This window comes from Scleropages formosus, chromosome 8 (assembly GCF_900964775.1).
Source record: "Scleropages formosus chromosome 8, fSclFor1.1, whole genome shotgun sequence".
Taxonomy (NCBI): domain Eukaryota; kingdom Metazoa; phylum Chordata; class Actinopteri; order Osteoglossiformes; family Osteoglossidae; genus Scleropages; species Scleropages formosus.
In genome coordinates this window covers 25,481,785-25,502,941 of record NC_041813.1, presented here as the reverse complement: position 1 = coordinate 25,502,941, position 21,157 = coordinate 25,481,785, and the positions used below count along the sequence as shown (strand labels likewise).

Here is a 21,157-nt window from a genome sequence, read left to right as displayed (position 1 = left end):
GACATGTTCTTAAACAAAGTTACATTAAAATTTATTCATTTAGCAGATGCTTGGGAGAAGAGCATCTGCTAAATGAATGAATGTAAACGTAAGTTTAAGGACATGTCAAAAATCACATGATTTCTTAAAAATTGCAGAGCTTCTGCATCTTTTCGTGGAAATTCATATTTTTATTTCATTAATTAATTTTTTAACACTTGGCCTAATTTTATTGCATTGTTTCAGTAATAAATGGCAGACTTTGTTGTAAGTTATTCCCTTGGATAATTTTCTCCTTTATGTTTTATACTTTGGCTACTGCATAGCATTTACGCTGGCAAAGCATGAAGGTTTCCATGCATAATTAAGTATTCTTATGTGTTTTGTTGTAATAAGTGGACATAGGAAATTCTTCTCTAGTGACCAAAATACTTTAATCAGTTGGAAATTAATTTGTTCAACTGTACAGATCTACAAAGGAATGCTCAAAAATGTAAACTGCAGCTGACAAAATTCAAGGTGGATCTGCTTGAATTAACATTCACATAAACAAAGATGTACCTGATACAGCCTTTGAACATGGCACTGCTTGCGGAGGGGATTAATCCTGTTAGATAAATTGTCAGTCTTCTACCTCAAGTGGATGTGGTTTAATTAAATTTATAGATGCTTGAGTGTGCAGCTGGGAATATTTCAGCCTTGTTTTATACCTGCATTCTGAAAAGCCGAAGCGTCTTTTTTTTACTTCTTAGTGTTGAAAAACTTATTTGGCTGACATGTAAACTATATCTGACTATATAAGCGTATAAACTTCAAAAAACCAGCAACAGAATGCACGCAAGAAGCAGAAAATGCCATTTTTAAGTGGACAGGCAGCTTCCCCACACCTCTTACTTTATCCCGGCCCTTATTATAACAACAGCTGGTGGATTTTTCATGTTCGCTCAAAAACATCTGCACTAATGAGGGCAAAAATGACTATAAAAAGATTGTGTCTTGCAGAATGACAGCGTCATCTGGGGCAAAATTTAAACCTTTTTATTCCCAGGTGATTTTTATCGAAAGAACAAATGAAGATTTAAGTATTTTTGCATGTTGGATATCTTTTAACCCCAGCTTCATTTGAGCGCTCAGTTTTAACCAGCACCGCGTGCCCACTTTCAGTATCAACAGCACGAATAAGAGGTGGAAGTGTATTATTACCAAGGGGTTCGAACTTTAGTATCAAAGAGAATTGCCCTACTTTTAACAATTTCCTCATGAGGATAAGGATTACATTTTTTTTCCCCCTCAGTGTTCTTGTGTGTCTGACTTTGATTGCAAACAATAAGGCCAGAGCTTCTACAAACTTCACCTTCCTCTTTGCGATCCTTATAAAAACACTTTCACGATGCCTGCTTTCACGCCTGCTTCGCTGACCTTAATCTCGGGCAGAATTAAGTTTTCTAAACACCAGCCAGTCAAGAAATACGCCGTTGTTTTGATACTTCATTTGCTGCTGAGTTTGACGCTTGCAAACGTCTTCGTCTTTCCCCTTTCTCTGTTTCATCTCGCATGATGTAACTCTGAGGTCAACGTGTTTTTCACTTTGTGCTCTACATAAACACACCTCATTCGGTGGTTTCCTAGCAACCAGTGTGCATTCATTTGTTCATATTATAGTGCATTAGAACCTTTTAAAAGCACCATGTGTCATCTGGAATGACAGGGAGTAGTCATTGGCAAATTGCTGTGTTCGTTCATCCTTTGATCACGGAGCTGCTTGTATGAGTTGACAACATTTAGGGAGCTCAGAGGAAAGCATTTTTCTTAAGCACGGGGCTTGTTATAGATGATTATAGAAACGCACACATGATTTCTGAAAGCGGAGCCCGGCATTGTTTTATCAGGATTTTTCTGCGACGCTTTTCGACCGTGCTTCCGTAGACCTGGTCCTCACGTAGCCCGCGTGTGAGTCGCTCTCGGTACACAGTTTGCTCGCCGTTAACAAGCTCTTACCGCGCTGTTCACTGAATTATTTGTGAAATTAAAATCCCATTCAGTGGCTTTAAATCATTAAATTAATTCTGAGGGTTACGGTGGAGGCATTATTAGTAAAGTTCGCCCCTTAATGAAATATGTTCTTTTTATTGTACCATTTGTGAACATTATACAACGTAATGAATTCGCTAGATACTGAACAAAGCGATCAACAAATTAACATTTGTTTATTGTATTATATTATACTGGCTTGCATCCTGTGCTTCCGGGATGAGCTCAAAAGTATCGCAAATCTGAACCGGACAAGAACAGTATTTCCACTTCTTTTTTTCTAGATGATACCATTTTCATGCTAAGCATTTGTCTTGTTTTGGCCTTCTTCAATAATAAAGGTGCATTGTCACGCCCCCGGGAACGAGCGAACCGCCTGCGGTTAATCGAACCACTGGGATATAAGGAGCTCTGAGTCCACACCATGACGCGGGTTCTCGCAAACACCTTCGTGGTTTTGCAGCATCAGCGGCTTTGCCTTGCTTGTTCCCGTGTTCCCGGTTTCTGACTCTCGCCCATTCTCCCTGACTACCGACCTTCGGATTGCCCCTATTGTGACGTTCGCGCCTTGCAAGACCTTCGCCTGTCCCCGACTTCGTTGACGTCCAGTCCTACGAATCTCGCCGAAAGATTAAAACCAACCCGCAGCTGGGTCCACTACCTTCCCGTCTCTAGCCTGCTTGTGTCAAACATGACATGCGTCATACCTCTGACGGTGAATTATCCATCATCACACTATTCCCTTTCGGTAATTCAGGAAGCCGTTCCACATCTGACTCCAGGACACGCTGACCTCCAAGAACACAATCTCTTAACATCACACAATCATTTGGTCAAACACTATCAGAGCTACGCTGTACAGTATGCATTTGCACAGTATCACGGTTAATTATAAATGAAGGTACATTTAAATTATAATCATCGGAATTATTTTTTTAGGACGTATAATGGCTTTTGAAATGCTGCTCGAGTTCTGGCCCCGCTGAAAATGTAATAGCCTGCCTATAAATCTTAAATTGCATCTCCTTACTGGAGTTTCCGTGACTGTCATATATATTGCATTCTGATCATGCATCATGCATGCCTCTTTGCTCTGTGGCGTGGCATTATAGGTTGCAAGCTGTATACAGTAGAGTTATCAGATAATGTACAATGTGAGTTCGGATGGCACCGAGAGAGGGCCGGCCCACCCTCGAGCGCCGCGTACGCTCGGGATTTCGTGCAGGCCACGCTGGAAATTTGAGCTCTGAAGTCATCCCGGCTGCTCAACTCGGAATGTGTTGTTTTCTCGCAGCACGCTGCGCGCAGCCCGTACAAAGCATGAGAAAGAACGCGCAATAATTTAAGACCTGTGCGTGGAGCCGCAGGAAACCGGTTAAGATAATGGCATTACTCATTCATACAGCTGCATGCTTTGCTCACAATACGGCAGCAAACCCTGATCCTCACAGGTACGTATTCCGCCGTTCCAGTGGAATTTAAATAGGTCACCATTTAAATTACATAAACTTTGGAGTTTCAAGTTATATAAGCCGTGGTCCTTTTCACTGCAATCTGTACCCCGCAAAAACAAACTGCGGACGCTCTTTTTGCGATGGGTCTGCGAATGCTGTTTGCAGACCTTCGACGCACACCGAGCTCAGCGCGGTGTACGTCGTGCGCGGCGTACTCTGTTTCTTACTCTGCGTGTTCGGGGCTGCGCGCTCCAAGATGCCGGCGCTGAAGCCAGGGGAGACGGGCCAATATTTGGACTGTGGGACGCACGGAGGATCGGAGGAGGAAACTAAGAGAGAGAAGCCAATGCAAACAGTGGAAGAAAAGACGAGGGATAGTAACCTGGCAGTCCTCAATTTACCATGTCCCACACAGCTACATTCCCAGCGGCTGTATGGCTGGTGCTCATTGTACAGTTATTTATCAGTGAAAGTAAAAGCCAAATAAAGAAACAATGGTCAAAACTATATATCCGCCCACATATTGTGACGGATTCACTTGCGCTCATCTGTCTCCTACACTTCCCGTCCGGTATTGTGTGATTTCTCAGGGTAATTTCCACATGTTTAACATCTGTTTGCTTTGGACCCCTTTAGAATGGTGCTGAGTGTTTGGTACTTTCACAGAATCTTTGCTCCAGGGGAAATTTTACAAAGGCTTTCATTGCATCAGTATATGGCTGAGCATTCCCACAAAGACAGCCTAGTTCCAAAAATTTACCAGGGTGAAACAGATGTTTTAGCTCGCAAAGCTGGCAAAATGCAACACATTCACACAGGGCAGATTACAAACTGCCCAGTACAATTTGCAATGTGTTTGCTAGAAATTTAAAGTAAGGACAGATACTGTACTACACCAGTGACCAGTACCAGGGTTTAATCAACTATGTATGTATATAAGTCATCTGTTCTCTCAATTATTTGGAAGGGCAGCTATTATTTTATCTCATGACATGACATTTTCTCTTATTCTGGAATTGAGAAACCGCGGTGGCCAATATTAGCTCTGTTGTGCTCTTCACTGCTATTTTAACCCGTTGAATTAGGAGTCAAAGCGCAGTTACTGCAAATAATCTCTCGTCAAATATAAGACGGAGGCGGGACATCCGCAGCTCCTTGTCCGCGTTGGTTCCTCTTTCTACTGCTTTACGGTGAATATAAGGTCTAAGACCAGGGCTCATTCTGATGGATTTTTTTTCGCCACATCTATTTGTGGACGTTCCTATAACTTCTTTGATTCTGTTTAAATGCATCATAGGTGTTCTGCTTTGTCTGTATTGCAGGTAGGACAGCTTCTTCACCTTAATAATATCTTCTTCAAATTCTAGTTACTTAATAATTCCTCTATAATAGACTGTATTTTACCCATGAGCTCATACAGCTGTATCCAGGACAACAAATACAGAAAAACGGAGAACTAGGCACCAATGGCATTTCAACATATCTTGCCTTTTTGACAATAAATCATTTCGCAAAATAGAGAGTTTCATCAGACTCGGTTTCTCTCCTCACTGGATAAACACAGTGAGTACACTGGTTATTTTACCACTAGATGTGGTGTCTCTCAGGCCAAGCTGTACTCTGTATTCCCGGGTCACGTAGCGAAGAAGCACCGCAAGTTCGCCGCTCTACTGAATAGTCTACGTTGTGTGTGTTTCTTTGCCTACTTTGTTCATGCAGTATTTAAATGTAGTACTTTAAAGAAGTAGATTTATAATGAAGGCTATTTAAAGAAAGTCACAGGTGGTCCCCAATCTGCTCTCCCACCACAGCTGTGGTATTTGACTGGCACATGTGACAATAAAGAAAAAAATACAGAAAAGGCCACTTTAAGACAGCTAACGACTGATACAAGGACTGACGATCATCTGTTTTATACATGAAACAATGATGGCCAAACAACAATGAAAAGAATACAGTTGATTTTTTTGTGATAAAGGCCAACTCTTAATCCTCTTACATTCCCAAATCTGGAGGTCACCAGATCCGGCTATTTGACCCTGACAGAGTTCCCATCTACAAATGCAACTTTAGGATTGGGGAAAGAAAAAAAAAAAAGATGCTTAATGTGGGAAAAAATTGATTGCTGTTTTAGAAGTTGTTGAGTTTTGTTGTCCTTGCTTGTGTTACGTTTAATTTCTCATATTGTAGTTAACAGATAGCACTTTTTCTTTTCCTTTCCATTTTCTCTCCAGTAATGCCAGTAGGCATGTTCGGCTTCCCCCCCCGGCCCATTTTCTTTTTTTTTGTGATAGAATTACTTTGTGTAGATGATCTTGTATTTAGGAGATGAAAAAAAATCCACCTATCACCCTCTCGCCACGGATCACGCATAGGACGGTACATGTCCAAGAGTGTGGAAAAAGTCAAAGTTTCATGTATGAGTTGCGGAAGGTGGAGAGTGGTTGCAAGTGTACAAAAGGAGGTACAAATAAATATGTATGCTGTTTTCCATGAGCAAGATCTAAGCAAGAAGTAACGCATGTCATTCCTTTCCTCCCGTCAGCAGTGTTTTGGAAGGCGCAGTGAGAGAAGATGGAGGACTTGCATACCAGAGATGCTCAGCAGCTGTTAGCCTCTGCAGAGGCCTGGCACAGAGTGGATCCCTGCACCGTGCGCGGTCACTGGGCAGGACTCCATGCCGCTGTTTGGGACAAGTCCAAGGTACAGCATGTTCTTGGCAGACTCTGGGGTCTGCTTGTTCGCTGTCCATAAAAAGCAGCGGGCTCTGCCAAATCAAAGGAATCAAGGAACTTGTTTTTTTCCATTTCCAGCTGCAGTTGCTGGTAGGACTTAGTCCTTACATTTTCTTAACTTTATTCTGCTACCAGTCTTGTAACAGTGGGAAATTCCAAGGTTACTGTCTGGCTATCATAGAATTATCAAATATTTATTATTATTATTATTATTATTATTATTATTATTATTATTATTATTCCTGTTTAGAAAGGCACAAATTAAAGTTAGCTGAACTGAATTTAAAAACATAGAGGTTCCACCCCCAAGAACACATTTGCAACAGTGCTTCTAATTACCACCAATTACAACTAAAGTATTTAATTGAATCACATTACTTGCTTTCAGCATTAACTGGTGAGAACTTGGAAATTCAGGTGATGCTCAACGAACAAAGAGCAATAACTTGTAGACTATATTGAGTCAATGAATGAGCTGAAAATAATAAAGAAATAGAACTGAATGAGAACGGGGGTGGACGTTTACCTACATAGGAGCATAACTGTAATATCAGATTATTATTATTATTATTATTATTATTATTATTAGCAGGAACCCCTTAAGGTGACTGCGATCAATCTGGAGGAGCAATGTCCCTACTTTGAGACTCTTCCTGGTCACCAAACTTATCACCCTCTCACCATGTCATAGGGATTGAGCCCAGTGATCCTGGGCTTTGTGTGGTGAAACTTCATTTCAAACACTTACATCTGCAGTCTTGGTTACTTACTCTTGGGTACCCAGAGCTGATGACCGGAGGTGAAAATGGGAACGCAGACTGAGAGTAGACAACTGAGAGCTTTGTCCAGAGACTCAGTTCCTGTTTCATCACCAAAGACTGGTATAGTGCCAACAAATCTGCAGACACTGCACCCATCTGACTTGACCTAGAGTCCTAAGATTCTGTACTTCCTGCACTTAGTGGGAATCCATCACCAGGGTCTTGTCCATCTACACATTTGATTAACAGTTTTGCACACAAGTCCACCAAGCACATCTTCCCAGCTCTTCCCCAACAGTTCCCAGAGATGCAGAGCACCTGTGGCTTTCTTTGGACTCTTCAATCCAGTTTCTCCCAAAGAAACATTGCCCAGGTTGTACTCAGTAGTATTTAACCTTTTGACTGGTATAGAGTATGTTCCTGGGGGACCTATTCAACATTTTGAATGGCCACAGAACTGAAAAGAACTATGAATAATATAGTATCAGGTCTTACTCTCTGCTGAGTGAATTGCTTGTCAGAATTTGAGGTTTCTCTTTTAATAATCTCAGTGCTGGTGTGACAAACAGCCTGGCTCACCAAACAGGAGGACATTGCCTGAGGGTTTCTGCATTCAATAAACTTTATTCTGGAGCTCCTAGGCCAAACAAGGCGCTCTAGAGAGGAGCCATCAAAACAGCCTTCTCCATCTATCACTCTAGGGCAAGTTTCTGCTCATTGTCAGGCAGGGGCTCAAATAGGGGAGTCACAGCAACTAGGTGTTTATTAACAGTAACTAGGTCTATGTGTTACAGAGGCATGCTCACCAACATGGTCAATAAGCGAAGGAGTAGGGTGATGTTCTTAATACTATATTTGTGTGTGCCCTGTATTCCTCTGTGTCTTACTTCTGTAATTACACATTTCTCTTTTATGTTACCCTAATAATAATAATTACTGCAACATAATCATTTCTGAAATAATAATTCAGTTGTTTTCTTCCTGTGCCAAAATAAATGTTGTGGTAATGTAGGTCAACAGTTTTATACATTATGATTTAGAATTCTAAAAATCAGTCTCATGCATTATCTTAGTTTACCGATGAATTCTTCTGCCTCTCCATCTAGAACTTCACATTTATCATGGTATATGTGTTTCACCTTCACCAAGTTTTAAGCAATAAATAAGTAAATAAATAAATAATTCAATGGTATATATTTTTTTGCAGGGATCAATTAAAAGAAATCTAAAGTTGAGTATTCTTGTTAGATATTTTGACAACTTCAAAAATGAAAGGACAGCTACTGCATAGAGTTCTTATTTTCGGAGTCAGAGCTTCTGAAAGAAAGTTATAAATCCCAGTGAAACCTGCCTTAATATTAAAAGAGCTTTGTATTTTCCTTCCATTGGGAGATTTGCAATAAACAAGTCTTACATTTTAGGAATTTTCATCTTGTTCATCTCAGCCAGTCCCAAAGGGTGTGAAGCAGTAAGCAAATGGCTTCAAATATTACAGTAACATCAGAATTAAAGCAGAGACTAGTCCAAGTATTTAAAGTCATGATATGTTCACTATTGCTCTACCTTCCATGGTACATGGGTAAAAATTGTGAAAATATTTAATTTTATGAGTACTACTGCAATTGTGCATCACACATTCCACATTTCTAAGAAATAAACTCAAATTGTGTACATTGTGTGTGAAACGTGGGAGATAGGTGGCATCTAGAACTTCGGGACTTGATTTTGGATCATTTAGAGAAGTTATTTATACATCCTCTACCCCTGAAATTCTATGTTTCCAGAATGTCTCACTATTTTCAATAGACCAAAAGTACAAACCTTCTATAACTGGAAGAGGTTAAATCTAAGAGGACTGAAACTTGACATTCTACAAAAACCATTTTAAGCAACGAATAAAAATCCTAGTGAAACATACTGGTGTGCAAGATGTGTCCCTTGCACCCTGTGTTGCCGCAACCCCGCTTGGGGCAAGTGGTTGTAGGCATTGTCTTGTCCCTTTGAAATCAGTACTACCTTATGTGTGGGATTCCATGCGGGATTTTACTTTAATTCAGATTTTGTAGTTATTTTTCCCCCTCCATATGACATGATGGTGATGCCACATTACTGGCTAAATCATTGAAAAGTCACAGGGTTCACTAAGCATAGATACCCATGGGGTGAATGTCAATAAGGTGCTGAAGAGGTAAAGGCTGTTTGCCAAGTTTCACACGGTTTATTATAAAACCACAGATTTCTTTGTTATGTACACATGCCTGAAAGTACAAACTGCTTGGTATAATTTGCCTCTTTCATTATTATTCAGTGCAGCTGATGGGGGATCCTAGAAGGAGATTAGCTGTTTTCTATTTGCTTGGGTGGACCAGAAGGATTCTTGAAAAATGTGTCTATTATCAGCCACAGTCTAACTACCGATGTCAGAACTAAGTAACATATGCATGGAGGTACAATGTGAAAAACCCTAAGTTTAAAAGAAAAACGCAACATGTTTTCTCACAAATGTGAAAACACACGCACACTGTCTGAAACCACTTGTCCCAAGAGGGGGTCGGAGCAAGCCGAAGCCTAACCCGGCAACGCAGGGCACAAGGCTGGAGGGGGAGAGGACACACCCAGGACAGGACACTATTCCATCGCAAGGCACCCCAAGCAGGGCTTGAACCCTAGACCTACGGGAAAGCAGGACCCAGCGAAACCTGCTGCACCACCACACCCCCCATCTGAAAACATCTTAAAAAAAAACAAATACAATATCCAGTCCCATCCCATGGCGTGGCGTGGCGTGGCATGGCATGGCATGGCATGGCATGGCATGGCATGGCATGGCATGGCATGAGTGTGGAGGCTGCTCTTCTCAAACTCAGTCTTCCTTGTTCTCCCTCATGTCTAACTGCCTCATATATTGTTCTTGACTGGTCTTAATTTCTCCTTAACCAGAGGCAGCTGGTCATTATTCAATGAAAATAGTAGGAGTAGGTACTGAGGAGCTGTCCCTCAAGTTTAGCTCCTCCCATCTATGCTTCTGCCTCCAAAATACATTTTATTTTAATCTACACCTACATCTACATATGATTTTTCCTATTCACTTAGTAAGTCTCTAACAAATGTCATACAAATAAAATATAAAATCTTTTTGCACAAGCCCACTTCCTTTGTTGAAGTGATTGTGCTTCTTTCTTAAGCTTAGATTCTTAAACCTCGTATCTGATTCTTAAAACTCACACTGAATATCATTTCACAAGAATAGGAAATGTATTTAGTTGAGAAAATGGATAAAGAGAAAAATTAATTTAGCTTAGAAAATGTAGAAAGACAAAAGCAAAGGCAGTCTATCTATCTATCTATCTATCTATCTATCTACCCCCCCCCCTCGGAGCAACATTAGAGCACTTTGGTAACTCATCTAGTAATTATGACCAGTAAAACACCCCAGAAATAAAATGTCCAAACAAACTGAGGGTGTAAGTCCTACAATGTAATCACATAGGCACTCTGAACATGAACACAAAGTACATCCTTGGTTAATACTGGCTGCCTTTCTGCATGATCAGAATTCTTCGGTGACCAGAGAGGGATATTCAAACACACAGACTGATGTTTTGAGGCATTGCAGACTCTTGTTTTCGTACTGAACCCGGTATAATTTCCACCTCAGAGCTGAAAGATGATCATACACAGGAAGTTGGTTGGCGTCGTAAAAACACATAGCTGGTGCCAGTAGTTTTAAAGATGTGCCCAGCTTATCTGTAAGGTCATGAGAAAACATATCAGAAAGATATGAAGATATTTATTGCAGCTGCACAGAAATATATATATATATATATATATTCCCAGTGTGCATCATTCTTTGTCCTGTGATTTTACTATATACATTTTCCTGAAATATTCATTTTTCTTATACATGAAATGACAACAAGAAAGATGTAGTTAAGATTTGCTGAAGTAAATATTTTCAACAGGCTAGGCACAATTTTTTTTTAAAAAAGACAGTGAATGTAGAATCTGTTAATGTAAAATTCCTCCGGTTTATCTAGACTATGTTAAAATTAACATACTTCTATTAGAAATACTGGAAATAGAATATTACATAATTTAAATACTTCCATAATATCTATGCGAAATACACCGTAGCTAAAGACCATATGGGGGGAATGGTGGCGCAGTGGGTTGAACTGGGTCTTGCTCTCCAGTGGGTGTGGGGTTCGAGTCCCGTTTGGAGTGCCTTGCGGTGGACCGGTGTCCTGTCTTGGGTGCGTCCCCTCCCCCTCCTGTGTTGCCAGGTTAGGCTCTGGCTCCCTGTGACCCTGTATGGGGACCTACTTGACGAGATGGAGAGGAAGAAATTATATGCAGCTGGGAAAACCCAGTTTGTCTCCACTGGGAAGGGAAAAAAGGATGGTGTTTTGTCATGTTTTGAAGCATGTCAACCAACTTTGGAATGTACACATACACTTTTATTGGGGGCAGCTGGCAACATAATGCTTAGAGCTGCTGCCCTATACCAGAAGGTTGTAGATTTGAATCCCATCGCTGGCTGCAATACCCTTGAGCAAGGTACTTACCCTAATTTGCACCAGTAAAAACTAGCCAGCTGTATAAATGGGTAAATAGTTTAGGCAGCTTAACAGTGTAAGTCACGTTGGAGAAAAGCATCAGCTAATTGAATACACACACACACACACACACACACACACACACACACACACACACACACACACAGATTGTCTGAAACCGCTTGTCCCAAGCGGGGTCGTGACAAGCCGAAGCTTAACCCAGCAGCACAGGGCACAAGGCTGGAGGGGGAGGGGACACACCCAGGACGGGATGCCAGTCCATCACAAGGCACCCCAAGCGGGACTCGAACCCCAGACCCACCAGAGAGCAGGACCCAACCAAACCCGCTGCACCACCACGCCCCCCTGTGGGAAAAATAAAAACATTAAAAAAAAAAACATGGCAACTAAGTTGTGTAGGCTAACCCATTTGCCACAACACAAATGCATTTATATCCAATATCAGTTTCAGTTTCCAGGCTTATTCATAACAATCATTAAAAACAACTATCCAGTTTAGTTCGGAACTAAAAACATGAGAATTTTTTTTTTTTTTTTTTTTTTGCCTTAAACTGGATATTCTGCATTTTAACAGGTTATATATTCCATAACTTACAGTATCTGAAATGTTATCAATTAATTGTAAGGCAACAGTACCACCTGCTGGGCTTCATTTTGATTTAATTCTCTCAACTTGTGTTTACTATGGTATTTACAGACTAAAATGTCTGTCAGCGCAAAAAAATGAGAAGCTTTGTCATGTTTTTGAAATGTCAGAGCACAGTTCTAAATAAGTGGAACAGAGGTCTGGTGGGATCCAGAGATAGGGTCCATTTGTTAACCCTTCTATTAGCCGTTCTTGGACAATGATAAAAACTTGTACTGTACTGCAAAAAATGGTATGAATAAAAAGTGCATATTCTTTTTGTTGGACTCAGATTTCACAGTAGCTCGTTAGCTCATATGTGTTTGAGTATTTTTCTTTTTCTTTTATGTATGATTTATATATTTCCCCAGCCAGTGCCAGTGGCCTCTTGTAGTGGCCTATAAATAAATAATCATAAATGGTATTTTGAAACGCCTGGTAAAAAAGGTTGTTTTTTTTATTGTATTTATTTAAGTATTTTAAAATATTTTTTCACATACGGGATATACAGTTTACAAAGGTCTTTGGTCGAAGTGTTTCAGAAACATCTGCTGGTCCTAGAACAGCGCTTGTCAGAAAGATATAAATTGTCAAACTGCTCTACTGTTATTCCTACAGTGGAACATTTTGGCGCAACTGAAGTGGGATTAATGCAATATGAATTTAAATATTTAAAGACTTTTGCATGAGAAGATAAGCAAATAGTTTCAAGGAGCTCACGTTTTACAGTAGTGGATCCTAAGGGACTTTGTAAATCTACATTTGTCCGTAGAATGTAACCTATATAATGAGAATGTTATATTCTGATATTTGGGCACTGCTATCCATGTAAATATGCGAAAAGGGGCAATGTTAAGGATTTATTTCCAAAAATGTCAAAAAAAAGGCAACAGTAAGAGAAGTAATAAAGCATACAGTATAGTACTGTGTCCTGTAAATCCAAATTGAAGCATATTTGGCCTGTCGGTAGCAGGGTAGAGTTTTTCTCCAGGCTGAGCTTCACCAAATTAATGAACCCCCCTGGTCCAATCCCACACTGGCCTGAACATTATCCACTGCCCAACATGTGACGTTCTGCCAAGGCTGACACGCCTCACTGACTGCCAACACATGTAGATCAGAGATAATGAACCTCTTGGGTTAGAAGGCCACACAACAACATCTGCTTATGCATCTACCCCAGTTTTGACTTTCCAGAGGATTAAATTAAGCTTTATAATGATCACAATAAACAAATATTAATGTGCCACAGGGTAACTGACCCCCCCCCCCCACACACACACACACACACACACACACACACACGCAAAGAAAGAAGCACAGAGGCTACAGTGCCTTGTTTTGCTGGAGCAGACATACAGTCTAAGCGTGCCTTTAATTGGTTTTCAAAAAGTCTAAAGCTTGAAAGAGAAGTATGTATGTACTACGTGCATAAATATCCCTAAGAATAGCTTTGTACTCTTGGAAATGCATTTATTAAGAAACATGGCAATGATCAAAAGTCCCTCCTCATCAAAGACCCATTAACAACATTGTTCACCTATAACCAGAAAGTGTTCATTACAGTGTCGGTTTTCGGGATATCCATTATTATTCTTGGCTCATAAACACTATTTTTAGGGTTAGCATAGATATAAAGTGAATACAGACATCACAGCCTGACAGAAAGTCAGCGTAATAATTATTAAATTGTATGTTTCAACCCTGAAGGTGTAACCTAATTAAGTCAGACCCAACCTAACAAAAAAATCGTTATGAAGTGTAGATGCTTCATTGAATTTCCTGCTAGGGCATGTGATGCACTTAACCCAAATACAACAATATGGATTACCATTTACAGTATTCTTATTATTATTGCATAATACAAGCAGCTCAGAGATTTACATAATGTATTTTAATTATTTTTTGTAGTGTGGGTGTTGACACACTGAGACAAAGACTTGAAGTCAGTCTTTGCTTTACTCATAAATCCAGATCATCACCAAGGAAACACTAAAAAAACATGGACTGCCTCTCCCAGAATGGTGGGCTATGATTCTCAACTGGTTATAGTTTCTATCCATGGAATTTCCTTCATCATTAGCTACAGAAAGTGCTCCGTTTACAAAATTAAACTCCCACTGTGTTCAATCATATTGCTATGAACCACTTTGTCCAAATTGTCGTTGCCAAAACCAGTCGAATCTCTCGGCATCTTGCGTATCGTGATTGAGAAAACTTACTTCAGGTCCCTGCAAAAGAGAACAGGCTGCAGACAATTTCCTCTGAGGCACAAGAACTCTTGCAAAGTGGAAATGACTGGGTCACTACAGATTAAGGACTCCCTCCCTGAAGAGCCCTCGGCACGCTTGTGGGAACTGTTGTGTCAATGCTGAGCGCTGATTCTGGAGGACACAAAAGAACCCAAGCATGACCTTTGGGACTCCTGATACAAAAACAACGATGAAGGGAAATCTGCAATCCCTGCAACAATCTGTCAAGCGCATATCCAAGGGAGAACGTTCATGCATTGTTGAGTTAGACAGTAGAGTAACCATTGCCTACCATCAGTGCATAGTTGAGTACCTCAACAACCATTGTCGAAGAAAGGACAAAGGACTTATGTAAAGACACACAAATGGTCTTTGTGTTTACTGCCCTCAGTCCTTGCAAATAAGAGTATCATTTGCTTAATGAGTGCCGCTTTGCCTTCATGACGGGACTACTCAAGATTCCAAGATTTTCTTGGACAAAGCAGACCATAGCCCAGATCCCTACAGTACGAACTTTCCGAAGGCAGTGAGAGAGAACGCTAGAATTAAGTGCATAGCAGAAATAATGCAACAAAACTGCTCAAATCTAAAAGTTGCGGTCAGCAGAAAGGTAGTGGTTCAGTTACCTATTTTAGAGGATAATGTCCTAGTAACTGCACCATGTTAAAATTAACGTGTCCTGTTAATTACATGGTGAATCAGACTGGGAAAAGGGAAAGAGAGTAATTACACCATGTCAAATTACCGAAGAAAAGGCAAGAGGGGTGATGTTTTTGTCCCTGCAGGCATCCAGGGATGCCAAGATGAATTCATCATCACAGTTGGGACCCACACCTATGGCAATCCAGAACTACAACATGTTTTGGCTCAATTCATTCACATATTTTGGGTGAGGAGGGCATGATTCTGTGACACAGGGAAAGGGATACAGGAATATGATGAATGGCTAAGGGGTTGTCTCCTGGATCCCACTTCTAGAACCTGATCAGAACACAGACTCTTTTTTGGGAAGGCTCAGTGGAGAGAAATTGGCAGGAAATGGCCTGCAAATCCCACACCTGGGACCCTGCCAGTCAATACCTCGGGAAAAGGCATTGGTTTAGTCCTGGACAGAGACACAATGAGTTAGCAATGGACACGAGTATGGACTTGGTAAGGGATACTGGAAAGGGGACAGTCTCAGAAAGGAACTCGGATGAATAGATAGATGGATGGATGGATGGATGGATGGATGGATGGATAGATAGATAGGACCACTTTGCAGCTGAGTATGACAGATAGTCAGACATCGAGTTATAATGCTTAGGATGCCTCCCTTATTAGGTGTACCAAACATATTCCGCAAAGTGGAGGATCTGGGCAGATTTCTCAATTTCTCTCCTCCGGTGGGAATTCCTAGAGCACCTAGACTGTTGGGCATTATGGTCTGTCCTGTTCAGTTTCTTGCCAGTGACTCTCACCTTGATGAGCAATTTTGGAAAGGAATGGATTCTTCGTTCAGACGATTAACCAACCTGCTCTGCCTGCCTACAGTGGTGGAACATTTGTCTCCACCCTTTATAACCGAGCAACATTCCATGAGCTGTTGTGAATGTTTCTGCTTGACCTATTTGTCACCAGCTGTCCATTACTGAGGAACAAAGACACAGCAAGTGTACCTTTCATGTAATGACTAACATCTGTTTTACAAGCTGTGCACATCATGACACACCTTCCCAGAGTTACTGCAAAGGTACGTAAAGGTTTATGACTCAGTGCTTCCAGTGACGATCTACACCCATATTTGTTTTTCAGTCAACCACAAAACCTTAACTCAAGCTTGTCATGAAATAATAATACTTTATTAATCATCGTGGATTATTAAATGCTTTATTAATTCAAATATCAAAAGATCTGAAACGGTTAAAATGGATCATGTATTTATATTTACTTTTACACGCATTGATTTGATTTGTTTCCCAGATGCTTTGCTCCAGAACTCATACTTGAGGCGACAGTTTCGCTGGATCCATGCGAATTCCTACAGTTAATTAAGTTGTTTATTTTATTTTTCCATGTTCAGTGCATGAGCGGTGAGTGTCATATATGCAAATATCCTGGCCCTCACCGTGGATCCCCCGTCAAAATACACATACAGTCATAATCTTTAGAAGAAACATAAAAGCAGGATTATATTTATTTGCCGCGCGGAAACTCAGATCATGGGCCACCACCGGCACTACAAGTTACCCTCGCAGCCGCAGCGACTTTTTAAAGTTCGAAGTCTCATCGCAAAAGCTTTCGCCGACTATTTGTGCGCGTCGGCAAAAAAGGCGTCCGGCCGTCGCTATGGAGACGCGGGAAGCGGCCGCCCCTTAAACAAAGAGCCGCTCTGCGCGGAGCGAAAGAAAGGGCGCAAACAAAGTCGTCCGTGCGAAAATGAGGAAATCGGCCGCCCGCATCCACCTGCTCTGCTGTCGCCCTGCGAAGCCAAGGCTCTGCGCAGTCGCCTCCTCCTCGCTCTAGTCTAGCTCTTACTGACTGCCCTGTGCTGCACTAAAAACACCGGTAAGTTCTTATGCGTTTCCCTGTTCGTTGTCATATTAGGGCGCCTTGCTTGTGAAAATAATAAGCGGCATAACTGCATAAATGAAAGCGAAAGGATGCGATGATTCGTACGCCGCGCGTTCAGCTCGCGCGCCTCAACTGAACAGAGTGACACAGCAGCGCGAGTCCGGAGTCGTCGTTGCACCACGTGTGTGTGTGTGTGTGTGTGTGTGTTTTCAGGTGACCTTCGTGGGCACTCGTTCGCTATTTGTATGTGAAGTAGCCCTTCCGCACCATTAAAAAATAAATTAATAAAGAAAAAGTAAAAGGAAAGGAGAAAAAGACTGAGGATGTGTGTGTTGTAGTCTCTAGTTGGACCTGAAGTTCTGTGAACGAACGCGGATGCAGGAAGTGCGAGCGCACCAAGGACAAACTAAGGAACCAGTTGAACAAAGTTTTCCAGAACTAGAGCATCATGGCTCCTTCTTGTACCTCGGACCTGCTTTGTGTCACTGCTCCTGAACCCTCCACAGATAACCTGTCTTTCGATCATTTTCCTCGCTGCGTGGATCATGTTTGCGCAGTGGTTGCTGTTCATGGCGAGGTGGTTCTTCTGCTGAGCTGGTGGTGGAGGAACTTAAGCGTTATTAGATCATGTAGAGTAGAGTTTCTGGGTTTCTTCATGTACCCATACCAATACGGGTTCATTGCTGGACACTATTCAAACAGGCCGAACTTTCTGCAATTTAACACTGTGGCATTGTGATAGATTCAAATTACAGTATTAAAAGTTCTGTGATGGGCCAAAGCAGCTCTATTAGATAGATAGATAGATAGATAGATAGATAGACAGACAGAGCTGCTTTGGCCCCACGGAGAACTTTGAATCTATCATAATGCCACCTATAATATAATATATATATAGTGTACTCTACAAATGCAAAGTTTATGCTCAATCGCTCTCGTACTTTGAAAAGAGACACTCGCGCTTTGAACTATGGGAAGCATCTGGGTGTAAATTCGGATTTGAGTTTGAATCCCTCTCACGCTGTGTGGAGTTTGCAGTGAAAGAAAGTGTATGATGGCCCTGCGATACACAGCCCAGGCAAGGGTGTTACCTAACCCCACACTTTATGCCTGCAGTCCACCGCGACCCAACGTTGGACAAGCAATTACTGACAATGGATGAACAAATAAGATAATTTGTTAAAAATAAATAAATTAACTAATAATAATAATAATAATAATGTAAAAATGAGAAAATAGCTGATTCTTTCATTCAGCAGAATTAAGTACTATAGGCATAAAAATAAAAAAAGGTTTACTCAGTTTACTTTGGACATTCGGAGACATGCACCTGTAATGTAACGTGGTACTGCAGCACTTACTACCTCAAAACCTTGCCGGATACTTCCGCTGAGGCCTTATTTCCTCGTTTGTCCTACTGTGAGACTGTTTGCAGTTGAGGAACATGCAAAGTCTTACACAAGATGGTGTGTTGGTCACATTTTGTTCAGGGCAAGATGTCAGAAGGTGAAGATGGGTCATTCAGAGCAGTGGAGCTGGGGGAGAACACAGCAGGGCCTTCGCACCCGACACCTGAAAGCCCTCCACAGGCTGCCCCCCCAGTGCAGAGTGAGCCCACCCATGAGCCCCCGGAGACAGCAGAGCAGGGGTCATCGGCTGCGAGAAAGGAGTGGGTCACAGCCCTCAGCCAATTCAAACTCAAGAGGTTCTTTGTGCTCCGGGTAAATCCGCTCACATTTATAACAGCATGTGTTATAAATGCTCACATTTATAACAGCATGCAAAGACACACACACACACACACACACACACACACACACACAAAAACACGCTAACAATTTCGGACGGTGATTAATCATCTCCTTTTTTTAGTGGTGCAAGCGGAAGTAATATGATATTTTCGCAGCTTCATATTCAAAAGGTTTCTTTGACTTCTGTAAAACTTCTCATGATCAAACACCCTGTCATGTGGACATCCTGCCTGTAGAAAATATGATTCCTCTTATGAATCTATATGATTTCCAGCTTTCAAGTGTGTTTCTTTGTAGACGACACTGCAGCACTGGCTTAATTAAAATGCAGTCTGATATGTTGACACAAAGTCATGTTTTCAGCTGGATTTCTACAAATGCGTATGTCCTCAGAGGATAGTAATAGTGGCAGTGCCAAACGGGTGAATCTAGGATGTCAGCTGCTTTCAAAGGATGGAGACCTAGAAGCATGATGGAAAAAAGAGAAAAAAAAAAAAAAAAAAACACTTGACCTGTCAGTTCCATAACAACGTAGCTCATTTGTTTCACCGCTAATGGGACGCTGCACAGTTGGAGTGTCGGCGACAACTAGGAGGCTTGGGAGCTGAAGAGCACGGAGATGCATAAATAACACTTTTTCGTCTTCTTTCGCAGCCTGGCACACTTGAGCACGCGTTGGAAGACATCAGAGCCCTGGTCAATCAGCAGGAGGACGGCGACGTTCAGAGCGTCTGGCTTTTGGCCGAGTGAGTTCCTGGTCCTTCGCCCTCCTTCAGAATCTCCTAGAGGAAATTCCCACATTCATTGTAGTTTGTTTAGTGCCGTTGAAACTCTAGGCCTGCAAACTTCGTTTTGTCGACGCAAATGTTATGAAGGCATTAATCGGTGATTTTTTCTATTTGATTAATTGCGGTTAGGCTTTTGATTAGGACTTGTTTGGGTTAGGGTTGGGGTTACGGTTCGGGTTAACCCTAAGTCTGAGATAATAATAAAGACTAGAGAAACTCAGTGGTACATGGGTCCAATTTTTTATATCTACTATACATTAGGAACAGATTGAGGTGTGGTACTTTCGTGGGTGCTTTGAAAAGTGGCGGAATTTTCTGACAGCACATTGCTGATCGTTGAACCGAATAGTTCAGTCCTGCATCTCTCACTGAATGTTTCGTTTGGAAGTGCAGCTGTTTTTAGGTTTCGTGTTTGGGCCACTCACGCATCACCTGCCATAATGTGATGGGTTCGGGACGCCTGGTCCCCCGAGGGGCTTTGAAAATTTCCAAACATGATATCATCTTATGATAAAAGTCATAAACTACCCGCTGCACCAGCATGCGACCTCGATGGAACATTCTTTTCACAGTTATATTTAATTTTTTCTTTGTTCATTTTCCAGATGCCTCGCACCAGTGCTTGCATATATCGTAGCGGAAACCCAATGAAATTCTAGAGAGAAAAGGTCATATACCAACTGTACATTTTCAGCTCACGTTAACATGTTATCGGCTCAAGTGTGTGTGGCAACATATTCTGTAAATAATTATTTCATAAATAAGTTGAAATAAACAGGGAAGGAAGACATGGTTTCAGAATACTCACAAAATACATAAAGCTGTCAGTGGCCATTACTCTGGTGCAGATTCAGATAATTTAAGGGCCTATTCATTATTTTTAATAATATGTTCTACTTCCTCTCTTCTGTTGTGTACAAGAAACACCTGCAATTACTGTCAAATTAGAAGCTGATGCTAAATGAATGAACCCGAGTTAATATATTGAATAAACGCATTTTATTCAGTTGTTTTAATACATACATTTGCTTCCTCACATTTGTCAAAAGGAACCCGAACCTGAATTGCAACAGACATTATTTTAATGGGTTTCTCTCCTGTTTTTTTAAGGTTTTTCCTGTTATTTAGGAACATTTTCGTACACTTTGAATGTTTCAGACTCTAAATCAAAACCTTGGTTGTGTAACGCTTCTAGGGCTGTTTCTCTGGATAAAAATGAAGGCTCTCTTTGGAACTCTGCTATTTGGAAGAAAATTAAACAGCCGACACTTAGCCGACACTTCTCCCCAAAGCGACTTACGATGTTAATGTACCTTCAATTATTTACCCTTTTCTACAGCTGGGTAATTTTACTGAAGCAATTAGGGTAAGTACCTTTCACAGATACAACAGCTGGAGGTGATTTTCAAACCTTGGACCTGGGACCTTTGACCCCAAAGACACTTCCCCAGCCTCCATAAATAATATTCCTAGGTTTATACATGCAAATAAATAAGCATCCATAGCAATATGAATTGGAGCCGTGCAAAAGCGGTATGAAGCAGGAAAAGAAAAAAGAAGGTATTACAACGCAGGCCCTCATGTGTTACCTGACGAAGCCTTTGGACTTCTATTTCATTGGAACGACACCTTGTCCGTCACTTTTTCAGCG

General features: G+C 41.2%; 1 protein-coding gene across 3 annotated transcripts in view; it reads left to right on the top strand.

Annotated features, from left to right (window-relative positions):
• Positions 1-3,272: 3,272 nt before the first annotated feature.
• Positions 3,273-21,157, top strand: part of tprg1 (tumor protein p63 regulated 1) — a 43,216-nt gene continuing 25,331 nt past the window's right edge. The window contains exons 1-4 of one of the 3 annotated variants that reach the window (XR_003797870.1): positions 3,273-3,461; positions 6,010-6,167; positions 18,458-18,688; positions 19,373-19,464. Coding sequence is in view for 2 of the 3 variants with exons in the window: in XM_029254164.1 (XP_029109997.1) it covers positions 6,039-6,167; positions 18,458-18,688; positions 19,373-19,464 (452 nt within the window). In the remaining variant the exon portion in view is untranslated. Of the gene's footprint in view, positions 3,462-6,009; positions 6,168-16,704; positions 16,962-18,457; positions 18,689-19,372; positions 19,465-21,157 lie in introns of those variants that run through there. The other 2 variants (XM_029254164.1, XM_018757292.2) reach the window with 2 other exon arrangements.